Below are 19216 nucleotides of genomic sequence, written 5' to 3' on the forward strand. Positions count from 1 at the left end.
CTGGCTAGCAGCTCTCGGTCCTGTGGCTGGAGGCTGAAGTCGACGTAGGACCCGGTGGGGAGGTGCTGGGGTGTGGATCGGGTGCCTTTGTCAAAGCCTGACGGTGTGTTCTCGCTCTGAACTCACCTGAGCTGGAGGGTGGGTTGTCGCGGGACCTCTCCGCCTTCCGCTGTCTCGCATTACCTGGGTGTCTCCTCGCTGCTGTCTGCAGCCTAGGACATGTGGGTGCCCTTAAGAGGTTTCCAGACGCGGTGTTCGTCTTCTCTGACAAAGTGCATGCATTTTCCTTTGGGGTAACGGTATGGTGCCCCGGTACTAGGTTCCCACATTTCTTCAGTCAACATGCTTAGTAAACGCGTGCAGAGTTTGAGCCCACTCAGTGCTAGCGCCATGGGGGGGCACAAACTGGGCACGCAATACAAGGAACGAGAGGAATGTGCAGGGAGTTACCACCATGTGCTCTGCTCCCCTTCTAAGGATGAGGAAACTGAGGCCGGGGGGAGTAAGGTGGCTGGCAATAGAAAATGCGCGACTGGCAGTGGCAGAATTGAGATTCGAACCCAGGCAGTGTAACTCCAAATCCCATCAGGACTCTTTGTGGTTATGTTAGAATGGTAGAGGGTGTGGAGGGAAGAAAAAACTGAGGGGTGGAGGGCTTGGTTCTGTTAAGGGAAGTGTTCCTGGAGAACGTTACAAAAATAGCTTTGTTCTAAGCACTTCGTGGCTATTGCCTAAGTCTCATAACAAGGCTGTAAGGGAGGTGCTATAATGAGAACCATTTCACAAATGAGGAAATGGAGACACAAAGAGATTAAAGTAATTTTTCCGTGGTTTTAAAGGCCGCAAGTACCAGAGCTGGGACTTGACCCTGGGTAATCTGGGTCTAGATTCTATCAAATCAGCCACTATCCTGGGCTCCTTTTAAAATAACATCTGAACTATGCTTTACGAAATAGTGATATTCCGGTCATATGGAGCCAGTAGAACAGGCAGAAGGAACTTTAAAAGCAAATGGGGTGGGAAAAAACAGCAAGTTGTTTGAACTGACATTTTCAGTTGCTGGGTTGAAAGTGAAAAGCCCAGGTTGGGTGGGCGTGGATCCTAGAGTGTCAATCTTGGCAGATGGCTTCAACCACTAGACACCCAACATGCTTGGAGAGATTCAGCATTTCTCATTCCCCAAAAGTGAAGTTGGCTGATAACCCTCTATATTATCACCTGTACTTTCAGTGATGATAATAAAATGTACTTAATTAGGAAAACCTCGATTTTTTTTTTTTTTTTTTTTTGAGATGGAGTCTCACTCTGTCGCCCAGGCTAGAGTGCAGTGGTACAATCTCGGTTCACAGCAACTTCTACCTCCCAGGTTCAACCAATTCTCCTGCCTCAGCCTCCCGAGTAGCTGGGATTACAGGCACCCGCCAACACACCCAGCTAATTTTTGTATTTTTAGTAGAGATGGGGTTTCATCATGTTGGCCAGGCTGGTCTCAAACTCCTGACCTCAAGTGATCCTCCCACCTTGGCCTCCCGAAGTGCTGGGATTACAGGCATGAGCTACTGCACCCCGCCAGAAAAACCTCGAGTTTGCTCTCCATGTGTTTACCTGTGTCAAAGGTAAAGAAAGCCAGTCACTAGTTAAAGCAGTAAGGATTGACTGAAATCATCAGCTATTGCCAGAGGGAAGAGGCCCAGCTCAACTTCCCTTTGTGCAAAGGTAACTGAGTGGGGATGGGGCTTGAGCAGAGTCAAGGAAGTGGAAATGCATAAAAAGTGGGAAGGGGTTGGTCAGTGTGATCTGTGTTAATTGGCTCATATCTAGAGGAGAAGCAAACTTCTGCCTATGATTGGGGGCAGTAAGTTAGAGCAAGGCACCCATCCAGCGAAGAGAGTTTGAATGTTTGCATTTCAAAGAGACAGTACAGTTCTGAATGGTAGAAGATTTACATCTCAGGGGAGAGAAAAAGGATTTATAATTGAAACTTTCTAAAGTAACTGCTTTAAGAGAGGGATCAGGGGACTATCTGCCTGTCACCAGGTTTTGGTTGGAACAAATGGTAAATTCTTCAGGCGGCGTTCACTTTTCTCGGGCAGGCACTTTAGCTTTCAGCTCTTAGAACCTATGCTAGCGTTTAAGTCTCTTAGTGTGTGCGAAGGTGGGCAAAATCATTTGTGCCAAGAGTCTGTAGTTTTTATAGCGCACTGTTGGGCTGTAGTCAGGAAGAGGGCTCAGAGGAGCCTGAAAATTTGGTTAAGGAGAGGGTCTTTGTCACCTGATGGAAACCTCGGTTTTCTGTCTAGATGCAGAGCAGAGGGCTGGGATTTAAAGCCTGGTGGCTGCTCTGGCCTCTCTGAATGGATGTTTCTGGGTGGGACAGCATTTCTGGGTTTCTGATCTGAGGAGGGAGGTCACTCTTCCTACATCTGCTCTTGGAATATGGATAGTTTTCTCTAACACTGTACTGAATGCTTCACGTGGCATAATTGCAAATCTGTTAGGAAGTAGATACCTTGTGTATATCTCACTCTGTAATTTTAAAGAGACAAACCTTGTGGTTAGAATAAAGAGTTCTATAAGCATTCTCTGAAGAAGAGCCTCTTTTTCTAAATTTTGTCCTAGCACCCTGAGGCTTGAGGCCTTGCCCATCATTGCTGTGCCTTGGCTGGGGTGTAGGGAGAAGAACAGGGTAGACTAGGAGGCATAAAGCTATGGGATGCTGAGGCCCCACATCTCTCTGCTGCCGTTGACCTGCTACTCTCCACTGCTCTGAGAAAGAAGATCTTGACCTGCGTTAGACATGTCCTCCTGTCCTTGTACTGGCTGGCTGTGTCCCCTTTGCATTGATCTCTGTTAGGACCTTGTCATATTGTACTATGATGCTTAGCGTCTGTCGCCCAGGCTGGAGTGCAGTGGTACAATCTCTGCTCACTACAACCTTCCCTTCCCAGGTTCAAGCGATTCTCATGCCTCTGTCTCCCCAGTATCTGGGGTTACAGGCACCTGCCACCACACCCGGCTGATTTTTATATTTTTAGTGGAGACGGAGTTTCACCATGTTGGCCAGGCTGGTCTTGAACTCTTGACCTCAGGTGATCCGCCCACCTCAGCCTCCCAAAGTGCTGGGATTACAGATGTGAGCCCCCGAGCCCAGCCTTGTTCATCCTTATGCTCCTGGGGTCTAGGCCAGTGAACCAAGTAGGTCAATGTTGCCTGACCGAATTAGTGAATGAAATCGTCTCCTCTCAGTGGACTACAGTTTTTTCATCTGTAAGTGAAGTGGTCTCTGCCAACAGTAGAATGATCAGCCCTGACATTCTATGATATCCTGCCCCACATGGTGTAAAATATTAAGTAGTTCCTGTCTAGGTCTTCAGAAGGCATCAGCAATTTAGACCCTTTCTGTATCCTTTAGTTTCTTAAACACAAATGCAAATAAGTAATTGTAAATAGAGGAAAACTAAATTGAGTTAAAAGAATACATTTATAAAGCAACAATTGTAACTTTTTTTTCTTAATGAGAACTTTTTAAGATTAGTTTTCTGCAAAACTTTAAATGTTAGTTTTAAAATGTGTTCTTGTTATACTGGGTAGTTCTTAAATATTTGACTTCTCTGGTATGGATTGTTTGTCCTTTGAAATGTTTGTTCAGGTTTGAGACCAGCCTGGGCAACACAGTGAGACCCTGCCTTTACAAAAAAAGATACAAAAATTAGCTGGGTGTGGTGGCACACGTGCTTGTAGTCCCAGCTACTAGGGAGGCTGAGGTGGGAGGATCACTTGAGCCTGGGAGATTGAGGCTGCAGTGAGCTGAGATTGCACCACTGCACTCCAGCCTGGGTGACAGAGCGAGACCCTGTCTCAAAAGAGAAAGAAAAAAAGAAGAATGTTCGTTCTGTCTTAAGACTTCTAAATAGGTTAAAGGCCAGGAAAACAATAAATATAAGGTAACCTTATGGTTTGCTTATTCATCTCTTCTGACTCCACACTCATGAATTAATGTTATAGATAAATGCTCCTATGTCTCTCTGGTAAGCAAGTGATAGCTTTTGAGCCTCAGCTTCTACATAATACATCTGGGTTCTTTATAAATTGAATTTGTCACACACAAATGATGTTTCATGAGAAAGAAGATTCAATGATTTGTAAATCTCTCCTTTCTATCCCCACGGCCACTGCCCAGACACTTTACTTCAAATTTGACTTTATTTTCACCACTGACATTGATTAAAATGACATTTACTTGCCCAGAAAGCAAAAGAGGTCTTCAGCACAAACTATTGCTCCAACAAGCAAGCATCAATCACTGAGATTGAAATGTCATCTATCTTTATTGGCCAACCACATAATCTCCATGAAAATTCTCAACAGAGAGCAAGGAACTCGCTTTCTTCTAAGCAATGGCAATTTGGATTAGCCTCGTGGCACTGGCATCTCTTCGTGTCTGGATGTCAGATGTTGGCTTGGTGCCTTTCTCCCTTATCAGGGGGACATTTTGAACCCAGTCGCACCAGTATTCTCATGGATGGTGGCCTTTGATTCTTCTAGATTCAAGATTTGGCTCTTGTACTTTTCCCGCCAGTCCTCTACAATGTACTGGTGGTAGGGGTCATTGGAGTGTTCCTGTCTCTTGGATTTCACGGTGCTCACCAGGATGGCCACGATAATGAAAGAGAACATTCCAATAATCACCATGAGGTACAGGATGACATAGTAGAAGTTCTCAGCATCAACTTTGGCTTGGAGGGCCTCTTGCTCAGCTGTCGTGTTCCGGCGCCAATTGTCCATGTAAGTAATAAAAATCCTTTGGAAGACGTCTTCCAACGTCTGTGTGAAATTGGATAAAGTAGACATGCTTCCCTCCTGCTGCAATTTAGATAATACAATAGGCAAACAAGGTTAGGAAAACAGATCTTTTCTGGATTTGGCTATGTAAAGGTGGGAGGGAGATGCCAGGGGAGAAGTAATAGTATTTCTTCATCTCCTGGCTGGTGATTGAATCCATATTTTGATAGTCTTTAAACTGATTGTATACATTTTCACTTCTTTTTTTTATAATGCATGATTATTGTACAATAAAAATGTTAAAGGCAGACAAAATTATATATATACACTTTGATATCTACATATGCATGTAAATAAATGTATGTATACATATGAAAATGGAGAAAATATTAGAAGTACATAGATCAGAATGTTAACAGTGGGTGGTGTGCTTAAAGATATATTTTCTTCTTTATGCTTTTCTCATATTCCAAATTTTCATCAGCAATCTTGCATTACTTTTGTTTTTTAAAAAACTGGTAACCTCACCAGGGTGGGTGGATCACGAGGTCAGGAGATGGAGACTATCCTGGCTAACATGGTGAAACCCCGTTTCTACTAAAAGTACAAAAAAAAAAGAAAAAAGAAATTAGCCAGGAGTGCTGGCGGGTGCCTGTGGTCCCAGCTGCTCAGGAGGCTGAGGCAGGAGAATGGTGTGAACGCGGGAGGCAGAGCTTGCAGTGAGCCGAGATCGCGCCACTGCACTCCAGTCTGGGTGACAGAGCAAGACTCCATCTCAAAAAAAAAAAAAAAAAAATTGGTAACCTCACAAGAGCTAGAATAATGCCGCCACATTCATAAGCACTCAACAAACGTCAGTTGAATGAACCAATGACTCATTTATGTTCTCTGTTTTTAGAGAATTGTGGGGCATTATGAGATAACATGGAGGGAAAAGATTGCAGGGGGCATTGACGGACTCTCCAATTTGTTCCATCCCCTATGTCTAGGTGGCACATTGTACCAAGTATCCTAAAGGGAGGGGTGTGTACATCCATATTTGAAAGAAGCATTTTAGGTAAGTGATGCCAAGAAACAATCTGAGAGATTATTCCTATGTTTCAAATCCATCTCTGCTTTTCATTCCCACTGGCACTGCCCAGCCGCCAGCATCTCTCACCTGGATAATACAATGCCAACAATGTAATACAACACAACCCTCCCCAGAGCCATCTCTTTGGGGTTATATGTGACCCTCTCTGCCTTGAATAGCCATCAATGTGCCTTTTTTTTTTTTTTTTTTTGGAATCTTGCTTTTGCCCAGGCTGGAGTGCAGTGGCATAATCTCTTCTCATTGCAACCTCTGCCTCCTGGGTTCAAGCGGTTCTCCTGCCTCAGCCTCCCGAGTAGCTGGGACTACAGGCACGTTCCACCACGCCTGGCTAAGTTTTGTGTTTTTGGTAGAGATGGGGTTTTACCATGTTGGCCAGGCTGGTCTTGAACTCCTGTCCTCAGGTGATCCACTCACCTTGGCCTCCCAAAGTGCTGGAATTACAGGCATCAGCCACCGTGCCCGGCCAGTGTGCCTTTTTGAAGAGGGAAATTATAGTGTCATTTGTTTGCTTGTAAAATGATGCGATGGTTGTTCTTAAAATCAAGTCCTCATTCCTTAACAACATTTACCCCATTGGCTGAGCAGGCTCCCGACCACCTCCTCAGTTACCCTTTGCTCACTGCAGTTCGGTCACACCTGACATCTTCCCTCCCTGTCAGTAAGCTCTCTTGCCTCAGGACATTAGCACATCCTGTTCTCTCAACCTAGAACACCTTTGCCTTTCTCTTCCACCTGAGACGGTGCCACTGCACTCCAGCCTGGGTGACAGAGCAAGACTCTGTCTCAAAATAAATAAATAAATTAATAAAATAAAATAAAATCTTTTGCCTTGCAATCGTTTGCCTTGATGTTTGCCTTGATGTCTAAAGCCCCACAATTCTCTAAAAACAGAGATGTATAAAAAAGCACACGTATATAATTCTCTGAAAACAGAGAATATAAATGAGTAATTGCTCCATTTAACTAACATTTGTTGAGTGCTTGTTATAAATACGGCATGATTCTAGCTGGTGTGAGGTTACCAATCTTTGTAACCTCCTCATTGTTTAGTTTCCAGCTAGTTGTCCCTTCTGAGAATACTTCCCTGGCCCTACTCTAAATCTCTTCCCACCACCAGCACCATTTTCCTCCAACAGCATCTCCTTTTTCTTCAAAAGCACACGTCACATATGCAGTAACTAAATGTGTGTGTATATATTTATATTACTTTTGTTTAAAAAAGATTGGTAACCTCACACCAGCTAGAATCATGCCATATTTTTAACAAGCACTCAACAAATGTTAGTTAAATGGAGCAATTACTCATTTATATTCTCTGTTTTCAGAGAATTATGTACGTGAGCTTTTTTATACATCTCTGTTTTTAGAGAATTGTGGGGCTTCAGACATCAAGGCAAATGATTGCAAGGCAAAAGATTTTACTTTATTTTATTATTTTATTTTATTTTTCTTTTGAGACAGAGTCTTGCTCTGTCACCCAGGCTGGAGTGCAGTGGCATGATCTCAGCTCACTGCAACCTCTGCCTCCCAGGTTCAAGTGATTCTCCTGTCTCAGCCTCTCAAGTAGCTGGGACTGCAGGCACTTGCCACCATGCCCAGCTAATTTTTTGTATTTTTAGTAGAGACGGGTTTCACCGTGTTAGCCAGAATGGTCTCGATCTCCTGACCTCGTGATCCACCTGCCTTGGCCTCCCAAAGTGCTGGGATTACAGGTGTGAGCCACTGCGCCCGGCCAAGTTTTTTTGTACATACATATATATGGGGTGTGTGTGTGTGTGTGTGTGTGTGAGATTATTGGTTTAGGGTCTCATCTTTCCAACTCGGCTGTCATGTCTGCCAACTTTGTCTAGCTCGGTATAGCAGATTTCTGACACATAGAAGGCACTCAATGGACGTTTGATGCATGAATTAAAGTGCCAGGTACTATGCTAGGCGATGAAATTGCAGAGATGACAGGAACTCTGTGAGAGGCTGGGTTGAATGGGAGAGACCAAATCAAAGACGATGCAATGTGCAAAGAGTTGTAACAGGTATGGACAGAAAGATAAGGGGGCTCAGAAAATGGAGCTGAACACGGTTCACAGATGGGGCAAGTGGGTTTCAACGCAGCTGGAAGGAGCACAGGCAGGAGGTAAACCTGTGACTGGCCACTAGTAAAAGCCCCAACATCCCAGCAGTGGGTTTGCTGCCGTTCTAAAGACCTGCCGTCTCTAGCATGCGACTTTTGTTTCCTTCACAAAAAGAGAAGTTTCAGATCTCCCCATCTGGGAAAGGAATTTCAATAAACTGAATAAACAAACCTATTAAACAAATAAACTTGCAGGCATTTCTCCCATAGAACATCCCTCCCCAGGATCTTCCTCATTGAGAATTACCGTCACCAAGATAATATACTCTCCTCTGTCTGATGTTTTAAGTTCTATTACTTAGAGAGCTCTCAGATCTTTCTCTCCCTCTTCTGGTCACACAGACTAGTGGGCTGGAAGGAAACTTAACAAATATAGATAAGATTGTCCCAGGGTATATACCAAGCACATTTCCTAAGCAATGTAACAGACATGTGCTTTTTCCCCTTTTCAATGATATAGTCTGCTGTGAAAGTTAGCTGAGCTGGCTTTAATCCACTCAAGACGTTGCCAGTGGCTCTTTTACCCTTTTATTTTAATTTTATTTTTTATTAACTCTTTTTTAAAATAAAAAAGTAGTGATGAGGTCTCACTATGTTGTCAAACTCCCAGCCTCAAGTGATCCCCCTGCCTCAGCCTCCCAAGGTGCTGGGATTACAGGTTTGAGTCACCATGCCACGCCTTTTTTTTTAAGAGACAGGGTCTGGTTCTGTGGGTATAGTTCTTTTTCTCTCGTAGGAACCCTGCCAGCTGTTACCAATCCACAGTACTTTCCCTGACCTCCCCAGGTCTAGGCAGAGGCCCTTTTTCTGTGCCCCTTCTGCAAACGACCATGTTGGTTTTGTTTTTGTTTTTCAATTACCCATGTATTGTGTGTTTATTCATGTGATCCTCAAAACCACTCTATAAACTCCTACCTTCAGGATATTTATTGAGATTAAGTAACTGAGTCCCGATGACAGGAGAGCTTGAGCCCCTGGAAGGCAGGGATTGCTTTACTCATCTCTGAATCCCAGGACCGTACGCAGCGATGGGTACGTAGCAAATCTTTACTAAAAGTTTGTTGAATGAATGTATGAATGAATGACAGTTCCTCTCTCTGTGGAATTCAATTCGACACTACCAGAACAGTGATTCTTGATTTATTCTTAAGGGGTGTGGGAATTGGGGGTGGGGGAGGAGCGGTGCCAAAGATCCCTCGAAAAGTAAAATAAAATGATGTGACTTTATTTTTCCCCAAGAAAGTATACATATGCACATAGGAAACTCTACATTCAATTTCAGGGGACTCCTGGGCCCCCTAAGGCCCATCCAAGAATCTCTGCCACAAAAGGTCTTTGAGATGAGGGACTTCAGTGCTGGATTCCACTGGAGTCATTTGGGTTTGTTTCCAGATGCAGGCATGGCAGCGTTCACCAGCCTTTTAGAGCTAACTGGCCCCAACTGCCCGTTATTTGTTCAAGCCTTCTAATGTGAACAAAGGCCCCATTGCTAAGCAGGTCAGGAGGTGCTTTTTGATAAGACTTAATCACAGGGATGAAAGGGCCTATGGGGATTAAATACCTGAGTGCTGACCCCTGGCCAGGCCAAATAAACAGGATCCAAAAGGGATTTGGCTTTTGCATACGGATGCATGAGATGTGGCTGAGTGGCCCACGCCTGCTCCATGACCACAGGGAAAAAACAAATCACAGTGTGTGAAAACAGTTCCATTGAAGGACATTATACCAAGACATTCAAATTATAAGTGGGTTGATTTCAATTTTTTATTCCCAGAATTACTGTTTAACTGATAGACATCAACCATATTTGGAGGCGCAGTGGTTCACACCTATAATCCCAGCACTTCGGGAGGCTGAGGCGGGAGGATCGCTTGAATCCAGGAGTTTGAGATCAGCCTGGACAACACAGTGAGACACCACTTCTACAAAAAATTAAAAAATTAGCTGGATGTGGTGGCACACTCCTATAGTCCCAGCTACTCAGGAGGCTGAGGTGGGAGGATAGCTTGAACCTGGGAGGTCAAGGCTGCAGTGAGCCATGATCACACCACTGCACTCAGCAGTGACAGTGAGACCCTGTCTCAAAAATCAAAACAAAACAAGCCATATTTGGTATACATACTTATCCTACCCCTAAGTAGAGTATCATAATAGGCATTTACTTTAGTAATGGTAAGACAGCTATTATTTATGTTCTCTGGAATTATATGAAATGGCCATTTATATACAAGTTAGAAATGGTCAAATATGGGCAATTAATGTATATCAACCTAGGAGGACCTCCATTTCCAGTGAATGCTTCTTGCTGAGTCCTAGCACAGGCTGGGCCCTGGAGATCATTTAGGCTGGTTTGCTCTCTGATAGGTGGAATAACTATAGCCTAGAGAGCTTAAGTCACCTGTCCAAGATCACAGGCCTCTCAAGTTGGCTGCAGTGCCTGGACTAGAACTCACATCACCCAAACCAGGGGCCAGCACTGACTGTCCTAGCAGAGGTCACACATTCCAATAACTCTGTTTTCATTGCTGTGACCAGTTGGCTCAACTGGATACAAGACATAAGATCAAGACCACGGTTTGAGCTTACACATGTCATTAGTGGTGCCCTGTCTCTAGGCTACAGAATGATCCCCTAATTCCAGCCACTCCTGTCACGAATGTGTGTTATTCATGACAAGGGCAATCAGGACACTATTAGGAAAGTAACATTCATTTGACCCCAAAGTCCAAAGTTTTCTTTTCTTTTTTTTTTTTTTTTTTGAGATGGAGTCTTGATGTGTCGCCCAGGCTGGAGTGCAGTGGCACGATCTGGTCTCACTGCAAGCTCCACCTCCCGGGTTCATTCTCCTGCCTCAACTTCCCAAGTAGCTGGGACTACAGGCGCCAGCCACCAAGCCCGGCTAATTTTTTTGTATTTTTAGTAGAGATGGGTTTCACCATGTCAGCCAGGCTGGTTTCGATCTCCTGACCTCAGGTGATCCGCCCACCTTGGCCTCCCAAAGTGCTGGGATTACAGGCATGAGCCACTGCGCCTGGCCCCAAAGTTTTCTTTTCTTGAAACATGGTAGATCGCTCACATCACCCGGGCCTACAAAAGGCAGCAAAGTCTTTCATTTTCGTATTAAGAAGAGAAAACAATATGATTACCTGCATTTACCATGAATCCTCCATTTAAAAAAAACTCTCAAAATTTTCGTTCTAAGGCAATTAACAAAGACATGAGTACAGAAAACACAAGAAAGAAAGAAGGAAGAGTGGATGAGGAGCCAGGCCATATACCAGGAAAATAATTCCTTTTATCATTTTCTGGAAAAGGCAAATAGATAACTTTGTTACTTAATTCCTCAAAACATAAAGAGCGCGTGCTAAGACTTACCTATGCAGTGTGTGGGCAGGATGAAATTTCTTTCCAAAGCCAGGCTGTTCTGAACCTTCTTGCTGGTGTCAGCGAGCTCTCTTGTGGGTTGCACACAAGCCTCAGCCTGCTAGGCACCTTCACCTTACGACCATCTAAGCCCTTGCAACTGCAGTCTGCAATCCTAGGCTTTTATGAACCCACATGTTTAATCTAATCGTATGTGGAAAGTTAAATACTAACTGGCAGCTGGAATTCACCTTGGTGCCTCATGGAGGGGGTGCCTCAGGGACTCTGGCTTTGGGCAGAGTGGCACAAGTCCTTGCTCTGGGACCCTTCCTGCCAGCTCCAGCCAGGGAAGGACCTGGGCACAGTGAGCATCTCTCCCCAGAAGAAGTCTTCCTCTTAGGGTAGGCTTGGGGGACAACAGCATTCCCTGCCAGAACACGTGGGAAGGGCCGGGTGTGGTGGCTCACGCCTGTAATCCCAGCACTTTGGGAGGCTGAGGCGGGAGAAGAACCTGAGATCAGGAGTTCGAGACCAGCCTTGCCAACATGGTGAAACCTCATCTCTACTTAAAAAATGCTACTCTGTCCCTGCTACTCTGGAGGCTGAGGCAGGAGAATCACTTGAACCCAGAAGGCACAGGTTGCAGTGAGCTGAGATCACACCATGGCACTACAGCCTGTGTGACAGAGTGACACTCTGTCTCAAAAAAAAAAAAAAAGAGGAAGGAGAAGGAGAAAGAAGAAAGAAGAAAGGAGGAGGAGGAGGAGGAAGAAGGAAGAAGAAGAAGGAAGGAGGAAGGAGGAGGAGGAGGAGGAGGAGGAGGAGGAGAAGGACAGGGCCCCAGGGAGAGGAGTCGAGAACAGCCATCTCTGGTGTGGGTTGAGGAGGTCAGTATAATTCCAGGCAAGTGCCATGTTCTGAAGATACTAAATACGCTAAATTTTGTGTAAATACTCCTCCATGGGACCATTTCCAAATGACTTTATAACAACATTGTTGTCTTGTAAAAGAGAAACGAGCCGCAAGGGTACTAAAGTACTACATGGAGGAGACGGAAGTAAGTCCAACAAAGAGGTTTTGAGGTTTTCGTTTTTGTTTGCTGTTGTTGTCGTTGTTTTGAAACAGAGTCTTACTCTGTCTCACTCTGTCACCCAGGCTGGAGTGCAGTGGCACCATCACAGCTCACTGCAGCTTTGAACTCTTGGGCTTGAGGGATCCTCCTGCCTCAGCCTCCCAAGTAATGGGACTACAAGTGTGTAGTACGCCTGGCTAATTTTTATTTTTTGTAGAAATAGGGCCTTGCTCTCTTGCCCAGGCTGGTCTCAAACTCTTGACCACAAGGGATCCTCCAGCCTCAGCCTCCTAAGGCACTGGGATTACAGGTGTGAGCCATGGTGCCTGGCCCCCAGCAAAGTATTTAAAGACCTAGCAAGAGCTAAGCAAACTCTATTTACCAAAAGATCCTTTACTATCATGGATTTGGGAGAATTGAGTCTTTATATTGGCTGTCATTTAGGAGTGCTAATGATTAACCTCAGGTAACCATTGCCACAACCCGATGTAGAAGGTACTATGAACTTAGTCAAGGGAATCAGGGCACAAGAGGTCCGATGACATGGAGATGGAGCCATTTGGATTTGAATCCAGTTTAAATGGCAGCCACGGAAGTTACATTCACTCACTCAAAATCACTTCAAGATCATGTGGGTGGTCATTACTCTGTAACTTGTCTCATGGTTTTGTAAGAGGAAGGTTCACTTTGTTTTAAAATTGGAGTTTCATATTAAATGGTGCTCTGAACCATGTGGCTTGAAGCACACTGGGTGGCAAGAGGAAGATGGCTAAGATTTAAAATGATCTACAAATTATTGCAGAGTTAGCGTTATTACGTGTATTTTAAAGAAATAGAAGGATCCCTTTAACTCCGCACAAGCTTCTCATTAACACCATTTGTCCTCATGAGTTGCCTTCACTGAACAAGATAGGCAAACTCAGCCAGGAGGAACACTTGGATGGTGCAACTCAGTTCACCACGCCTCTGCAGAAACGGAAGCAAAACGTTCTAGTAAGAATTCCGCTAGGAGACGGTGCCACCTGCTGGTGGGAACAGGGAACTGAGGTCAATCTTCTAACTCAGCCCTTGTGGTTTAACTTCACTCTTGAATTCCCCGGTGCCCAGGAGAGGAGAATCAAAGCAGCGTGTTTGACTACGCGTTGGTAATTACAGGCATGTAATTATAAATATATTTATTTCCCATAAGGAGAATATTTTTTAAAATCTTTGTTTTTTTCATACGAAATGTGATGTTCCCTTAAAAATGAATTAAAATAAAATTACATTGTATGAATGAAATAAAAAGTAACTTATCTTCCCAGAAATCAATTTTAAGGGACAGCTCTGCTGTTTTGCTTGAATGAGTTCTCCCAGCGTGGAGCAGTCTTTGACCTCACATGGCACATACTATCATGTTAACAACGTGTGGGTGATCACGAGAAACAGAAATACAATCTGTAAATTGAAATGCAACAAAATTCATTTCTTGTTTTAATAAAAGCAAATGTAGAATGTTTTACCCATTCAGTGAAAAACTAAGTGGGAAAAACACTTTAAGAAAAAATTTTTAAACAGAAATCACCGGCCGGGCATAGTGGCTCATGCTTGTAATCCCAGCACTTTGGGAGGCTGAGGCGGGTGGATTACCTGAAGTCAGGAGTTCAAGACCAGCCTGGCAAAAATGGTGAAACCTCGTCTCTATTAAAAATACAAAAATTAGCTGGGCGTGGTGGCAGGCGTCTATAATCCCAGCTACTTGGGAGGCTGAGGCAGGAGAATCACTTGAACCCAGGAGGCGGAGGTTGCAGTAAGCTGAGATCATGCCATTGCACTCCAGCCTGGGCAACAGAGCAAGACTCTGTCTAAAACAAACAACAACCAGAAATCACCAAATAAGGTGGTAGAAATATATCTGTTATGGCATAAATGTTTGTGTCCCCCCAAAATTCATATAGGGAAATCCTAACTCCCAATGTGATATTACTAAAAGGTAGGACTTTTGGGAAGTGGTTAGGCCAAGAGGATGGAGACCCGGTGAATGTGAGTAGTGCCCTTTTAAAAGAGGCTGCAGTGAAGTTTGCTTCTCCTTCCATCATGTGAGGTCACAGCTAGAAAGCGCTGTCTATGAACCGAAGAGGGAGACCTCACCAGACACCGCCTCTGCCAGTGCCTCGATCTTGGACTTCCCAGCCTCCAAACTGTGAGCAATACCTTTTTGTTGTTTATAAGTCATCCAGTTTATAATTTTTACTATAACTGCCCCAATGACTAAGATAATATCCAAATATATCTATAATCACAATATCCTTAAATAAAATAAGCACCTATTAAAAGAAGTATTATTAAATTAAATAACAAAATAAAATCTAGCTATATGCTCTTAAAAGATAAACATCTAGGCCTGGGGCGGTGGCTCACTCCTATAATCCCAGCACTTTGGGAAGCTGAGACAAGAGTTCGAGACCAGCCTGGCCAACATGGTGAAACCTCATCTCTACTAAAAATATAAAAATCAGCCAGGCATGGTGGCACACCCAGCTACTTGGAAGGCTGAGGCATAAGAATCACTTGAACCTGGGAGGCAGAGGTTGCAGTGAGCCAAGATCACGCTGCTGCACTCCAGCCTGGGTGAAACAGCGAGACTCTCTCTCAAAAAATAAAATACAAAATAAAGCGCATCCAAAATAAAAGCAAATGAAAACTTGAAAATAAAGTGATGAAAAAACATACCAAGCTAAGGCTAAAATGCAGAAATCTAAGAAAAAGTGAAATTTCAGGTGATCCATAGGATATGAAATGTCACTATAATTTAATAAAAGAAACAACCTGCGAGGAAGATAGTAAAATCATGGGCTTATACGTAGACTCAAAATATCCAAAGCAAAACAGGCAGGTTTACAAGAAATTGAGGCATCCACAATGGTAGGAATTAGGTTTCAGAAACTGATACATTTTTTTAAAAAGCAAACATATAGAATATTTGAGTAATAGAATTAATTACCTTTATAAAATGAATAGATAGAGACAACCCACACCTAACCAATAAATGATGTGCATTCTCTACAAGTGTCCATAAAACGGACACTTGTTTTAAAAACTCACTATGTGCTGGGTCCAAAAGAAGTCCAACCACATTTTTAAATATCAGCTTTATATAGACTGGGTTCTATTACCACAATGCTGTTAAATTATCAATCAACAAAAATATAGTCTGTACACCTTAATATATCTGAAAACCAAAAAATAAGTGCATCACACTTAACATATGGATAAAGAGGAAAACACACACATAATACGATATTAAATTACAAAGGAACTGCAATATATATGAAAACTTCTGGGATGTAGACAATGTGAACATTAGAGGCAAATTTATACAGTAAATGAATTCATTAAAAGGAAAAGAGGCTGGGCATGGTGGCTCATACCTGTAATCAGCCAGGTATGATTACCTGCTTGAAACTCTCCACTGGGTTCCTTTCACCTTGAAGATAAAATCCAGACTGCTTAGTGCAGCTGGCCAGGCCATGGGAAAGCTGGCCGCTGGTCCTTTCTGCGAGCTCACTTTCTTCTCACATAGTCTCATCCTGCTTCTCTGCTTTTTGTTTTGTTTTTGTCTTTGGATCTGTATTAGCTTCCCATTGCTGTTATAACAAATGACCACAAACTTAAGTGACTTAAACAACACATATTTATAATATTATCTTAAAGTTCTGGGGTCAGAAGTCCAAAGTGGATTTCGCTGGGCTAACATCAAGATGGCAGCAGAGTTTCTTTTGGATGCTCTGGGGGTTGAGGCCGGGGGGTGGTGTGAATCCATTTATTTACCTTTTGCAGCTTCCAGAGGCCACCTACATTCTTTGGCTCTTGGCCCTCTCCGTGGCATCCTGGCATCCCTCCAGCCTCTGCTTTGCTTTCCTTCCTTCCTTCCTTCCTTTCTTTCTTTTTCTTTCTTTCTCCTTCCTTCCTTCCTTTCCTTTCTTTCTTTCCTTCCTTCTTTCTTTCTTTTCTTTCTTCTTTCCTTCCTCCCTCCCTCCCTCCTTTCTTTCGTTCGTTCTTTCTTTCTTTCTTTCTCTCTCTCTCTTTCTTTCTTTCTCCTTCCTTCCTTCCTTCCTTCGTTCCTTCCCTTCCTTCCTTCCTTCCTTCTTTTCTTTCTTTCTTTCTTTCTTTTTTTTTTTTTTCGGAGTCTCATTCTGCCACCCAGGCTGGAGTGCAGTGGCACAATCTCAAATAACTACAGCCTCCACCTCCTGGGTTCCAGTGATCCTCCTGCCTCAGCCTCCCTATAGCTGGAACTACAGGTGCCCGCCACCATGCCAGGCTAATTTTTATGTATTTTTAGTAGAGATGGGGTTTCACTATGTTGGCCAGGCTGGTCTCAAACTCCTGACCTCAAATGATCTGACTGCCTCAACCTCCCAAAATGCTGGGATTCCAGGTGTGAGCCACCACACCCGGCCCAGCCTCTTCTTTTGCGATCACATCTTCTCCCACTCTCTGAGCCCCCTGCCTGCTTCTTATAAGGAGCCTTGTGATTGCATTTGTCCCACCTGGATAATCCAAGATCATCTTCCCATCTCAAGATCCTTAACTTAATAATCACACTTGCAAAGTCCATTTTACCAGGTAAGGTAACATATTCACAGCTTCCAGAGATTCGGACAGGGACCTCTTCATGGTGCAGTTATACAGACTGCCTCAGCACCTTTGCATACGCTACTCTCTCTGCCTCTTAATGCTTTTCCCCCGATCTTGGCACAGCTTCTTCCTTTTTCACGTCAAATGATACCTCCTCAGACAGGCTTTCTCTTGCCTGTGCAATATACAATACTGACTCCCACACTGTCGTCGGCTACCCCGTTTTATCTTCCTGATAGCGCTTTTTATTATTTGAATTGTGTGGGGATGCCATGTACTGTTGCCCAGGCAGGGCAGGGCTTAATCCAGGCAGTAGCAGTCACTTAGTCTATAGTTTGAATGGAGCCTGTGCATAGCCTCACAGCTGTGCATGGCGCCTTTGAATTATGAAGTTATCCTGTTTTACTGATTGTTTTTTTCTTTCCTGTCTCTAACAGAACTTGAGCTCCATGACAACAGGGACCTTACCTGTATTGCTCATTCTGTGTCTGGCTGGAAAAAAGCTCTCACTGTATCCCAAAAGAATGGTGATAATTCTAGATTCTGGCTGTGATGAAATAAACAATGCCACTGATTTACAAGGTACCAAGATGATCATTCCAATGAAGAATATTCTGGAAAAGAAACTTTTCACCTTTTCAAAACCATGAACAATACATGACGTTTCTAGTGGAGCTCACGGAATAGGAAGCTTTCCTTGATGCTCTTGATGTGAGCACAGTGGTTTTGTGAAAAGCTGGAAATGGCGGCCTTGAGAATCTCTGGTAATTTCATTTAGCTGTGCACTGAGCTTCTACTTTCTCTATGCCTGGTTCAGAATATTAGAAGAGATGGCAATGATTCTGGAGTGGATTACACCATTTGACTGAGGAACCACTGGAATTTTCTTCTCTAAGCTACACACAAGCATGACCACTTCCAATGAACAGGCTTCACCAAGAACTCTCCAAACATGTGGGGTTTCTTGAGTTTGTCAACGAAACAAGCAACTTTGTAGGATGCTTCTGAAATGCTGCTGCTGTGATAGGGCTAACCAAGTTTTGATAAAGTTTATTCTCTTCTGATGGAGCCTTCACCCAAGGGGCTTTCTGGCTTCTTCACCCAAGCCTTGCTGGCTTCATGCTTCTGGGATTGAGAAGCTTGTCACCAAGCATCAACAGGCCTATTTTGCAACGGAAAGCCAGAGAACGCCTCAGCTTCCTTGTGTTCTATTTGCCCTGACATTACTCAACTTCAGCAAGACCCAAAGTTAACAAAGACGGCTGGCATAGGCCTAATGGCAGGGTATGTTCTGTGATTTCTGTTAGTGGAAAATGAATGTAACACAGAGATCATGTGGGCTGTGAGGCCCCCGGGAGCCTCCAGCACCCTTTCTTCCTGGAGCGTGAATCTGGAGGGAAATGGTGCCGTATTCGGTTTGTTTTACGAAGGTTATTTTCAAAGAGGAAGATGATCAAAACAAACAGAAAAGAACCCCCAGTGTGCAGGCCACAGGTGTGTGGGGGTTGAAACTGGATGGGAAGGAGAGGGGGAAGTCTCGAATTCAAGGCGGCTTCATTTTTCCCAGGAACTATAAAAGGCCAATGGGCTCTTGTAGGAAGAAAGGAGATCAGCACAGGTGGGAGCAGAGAAAGGGCTCTCACAGCAAACTTTGCCGGCTTTCCAATTTTTCTGTAGATCAGGCTCCTTTTGGTTCTTTGCTTAGAACCATCAAGCTTCCTCTTCAGGCATCCAGCGCAGCCCTTTCCATATATGTGGTGGTTTTTTGTTTTGTTTTAATAGAGAAAAATGTTTATAAGCATTGTACACATTGTACACTGGAAATCTGCCAAGAGAGTAGGTTTTAGGTGCTCTTACCACACATACCCCCCACCACACACACACACAAGAACAAGGACACGTTAATGGTGCATGTAATATGTTAACGGTGTGTTAATTTGCTTGTCTGTGGTAATCACTCCATATATGTACGTCAAAACATCTTGTTGCATATAATAAATGCAGACAATAAAAAAGAAAATCTTGGCTGGGTGTGATGGCTCTTGCCTGTAATCCCAGCATTTTGGGAGGCCAAGGAGGGAGGATCACAGGCCAGGAGTTCGAGACCAGACTGGGTAACATAGCAAGACCCCATCTCTACAAGAAAATTTTAAAAAGA

The 19216-nt window shown here is 43.9% G+C and overlaps 1 protein-coding gene across 2 annotated transcripts; it reads right to left on the reverse strand.

Annotated features, from left to right (window-relative positions):
* Positions 1-3940: 3940 nt before the first annotated feature.
* On the reverse strand, positions 3941-11511 carry KCNE2 (potassium voltage-gated channel subfamily E regulatory subunit 2). Of its 2 annotated transcripts, none has more exons than XM_025380362.1 (2): positions 11379-11511; positions 3941-4863 (listed from the first exon to the last, which is right to left on the reverse strand). In XM_025380362.1, the coding sequence occupies exon 2, from the start codon at positions 4849-4851 to the stop codon at positions 4480-4482; it is 372 nt and encodes a 123-aa protein (XP_025236147.1). In that variant the 5' UTR covers positions 4852-4863; positions 11379-11511; the 3' UTR covers positions 3941-4479. The 2 variants fall into 2 exon arrangements, with proteins under 2 accessions (XP_025236147.1, XP_025236148.1); XM_025380363.1 differs by lacking the exon at positions 11379-11511 and adding an exon at positions 5587-5639 and having other exon boundaries at positions 3941-5305.
* Positions 11512-19216: the final 7705 nt, after the last annotated feature.

This window comes from Theropithecus gelada, chromosome 3 (genome assembly GCF_003255815.1).
Source record: "Theropithecus gelada isolate Dixy chromosome 3, Tgel_1.0, whole genome shotgun sequence".
NCBI classification, from domain to species: domain Eukaryota; kingdom Metazoa; phylum Chordata; class Mammalia; order Primates; family Cercopithecidae; genus Theropithecus; species Theropithecus gelada.

Coding starts and splice junctions, on each gene's coding strand:
- KCNE2 (XM_025380362.1), bottom strand. CDS start 4,851: ATGTCTACTTTATCCAATTTCACACAGACGTTGGAAGACGTCTTCCAA.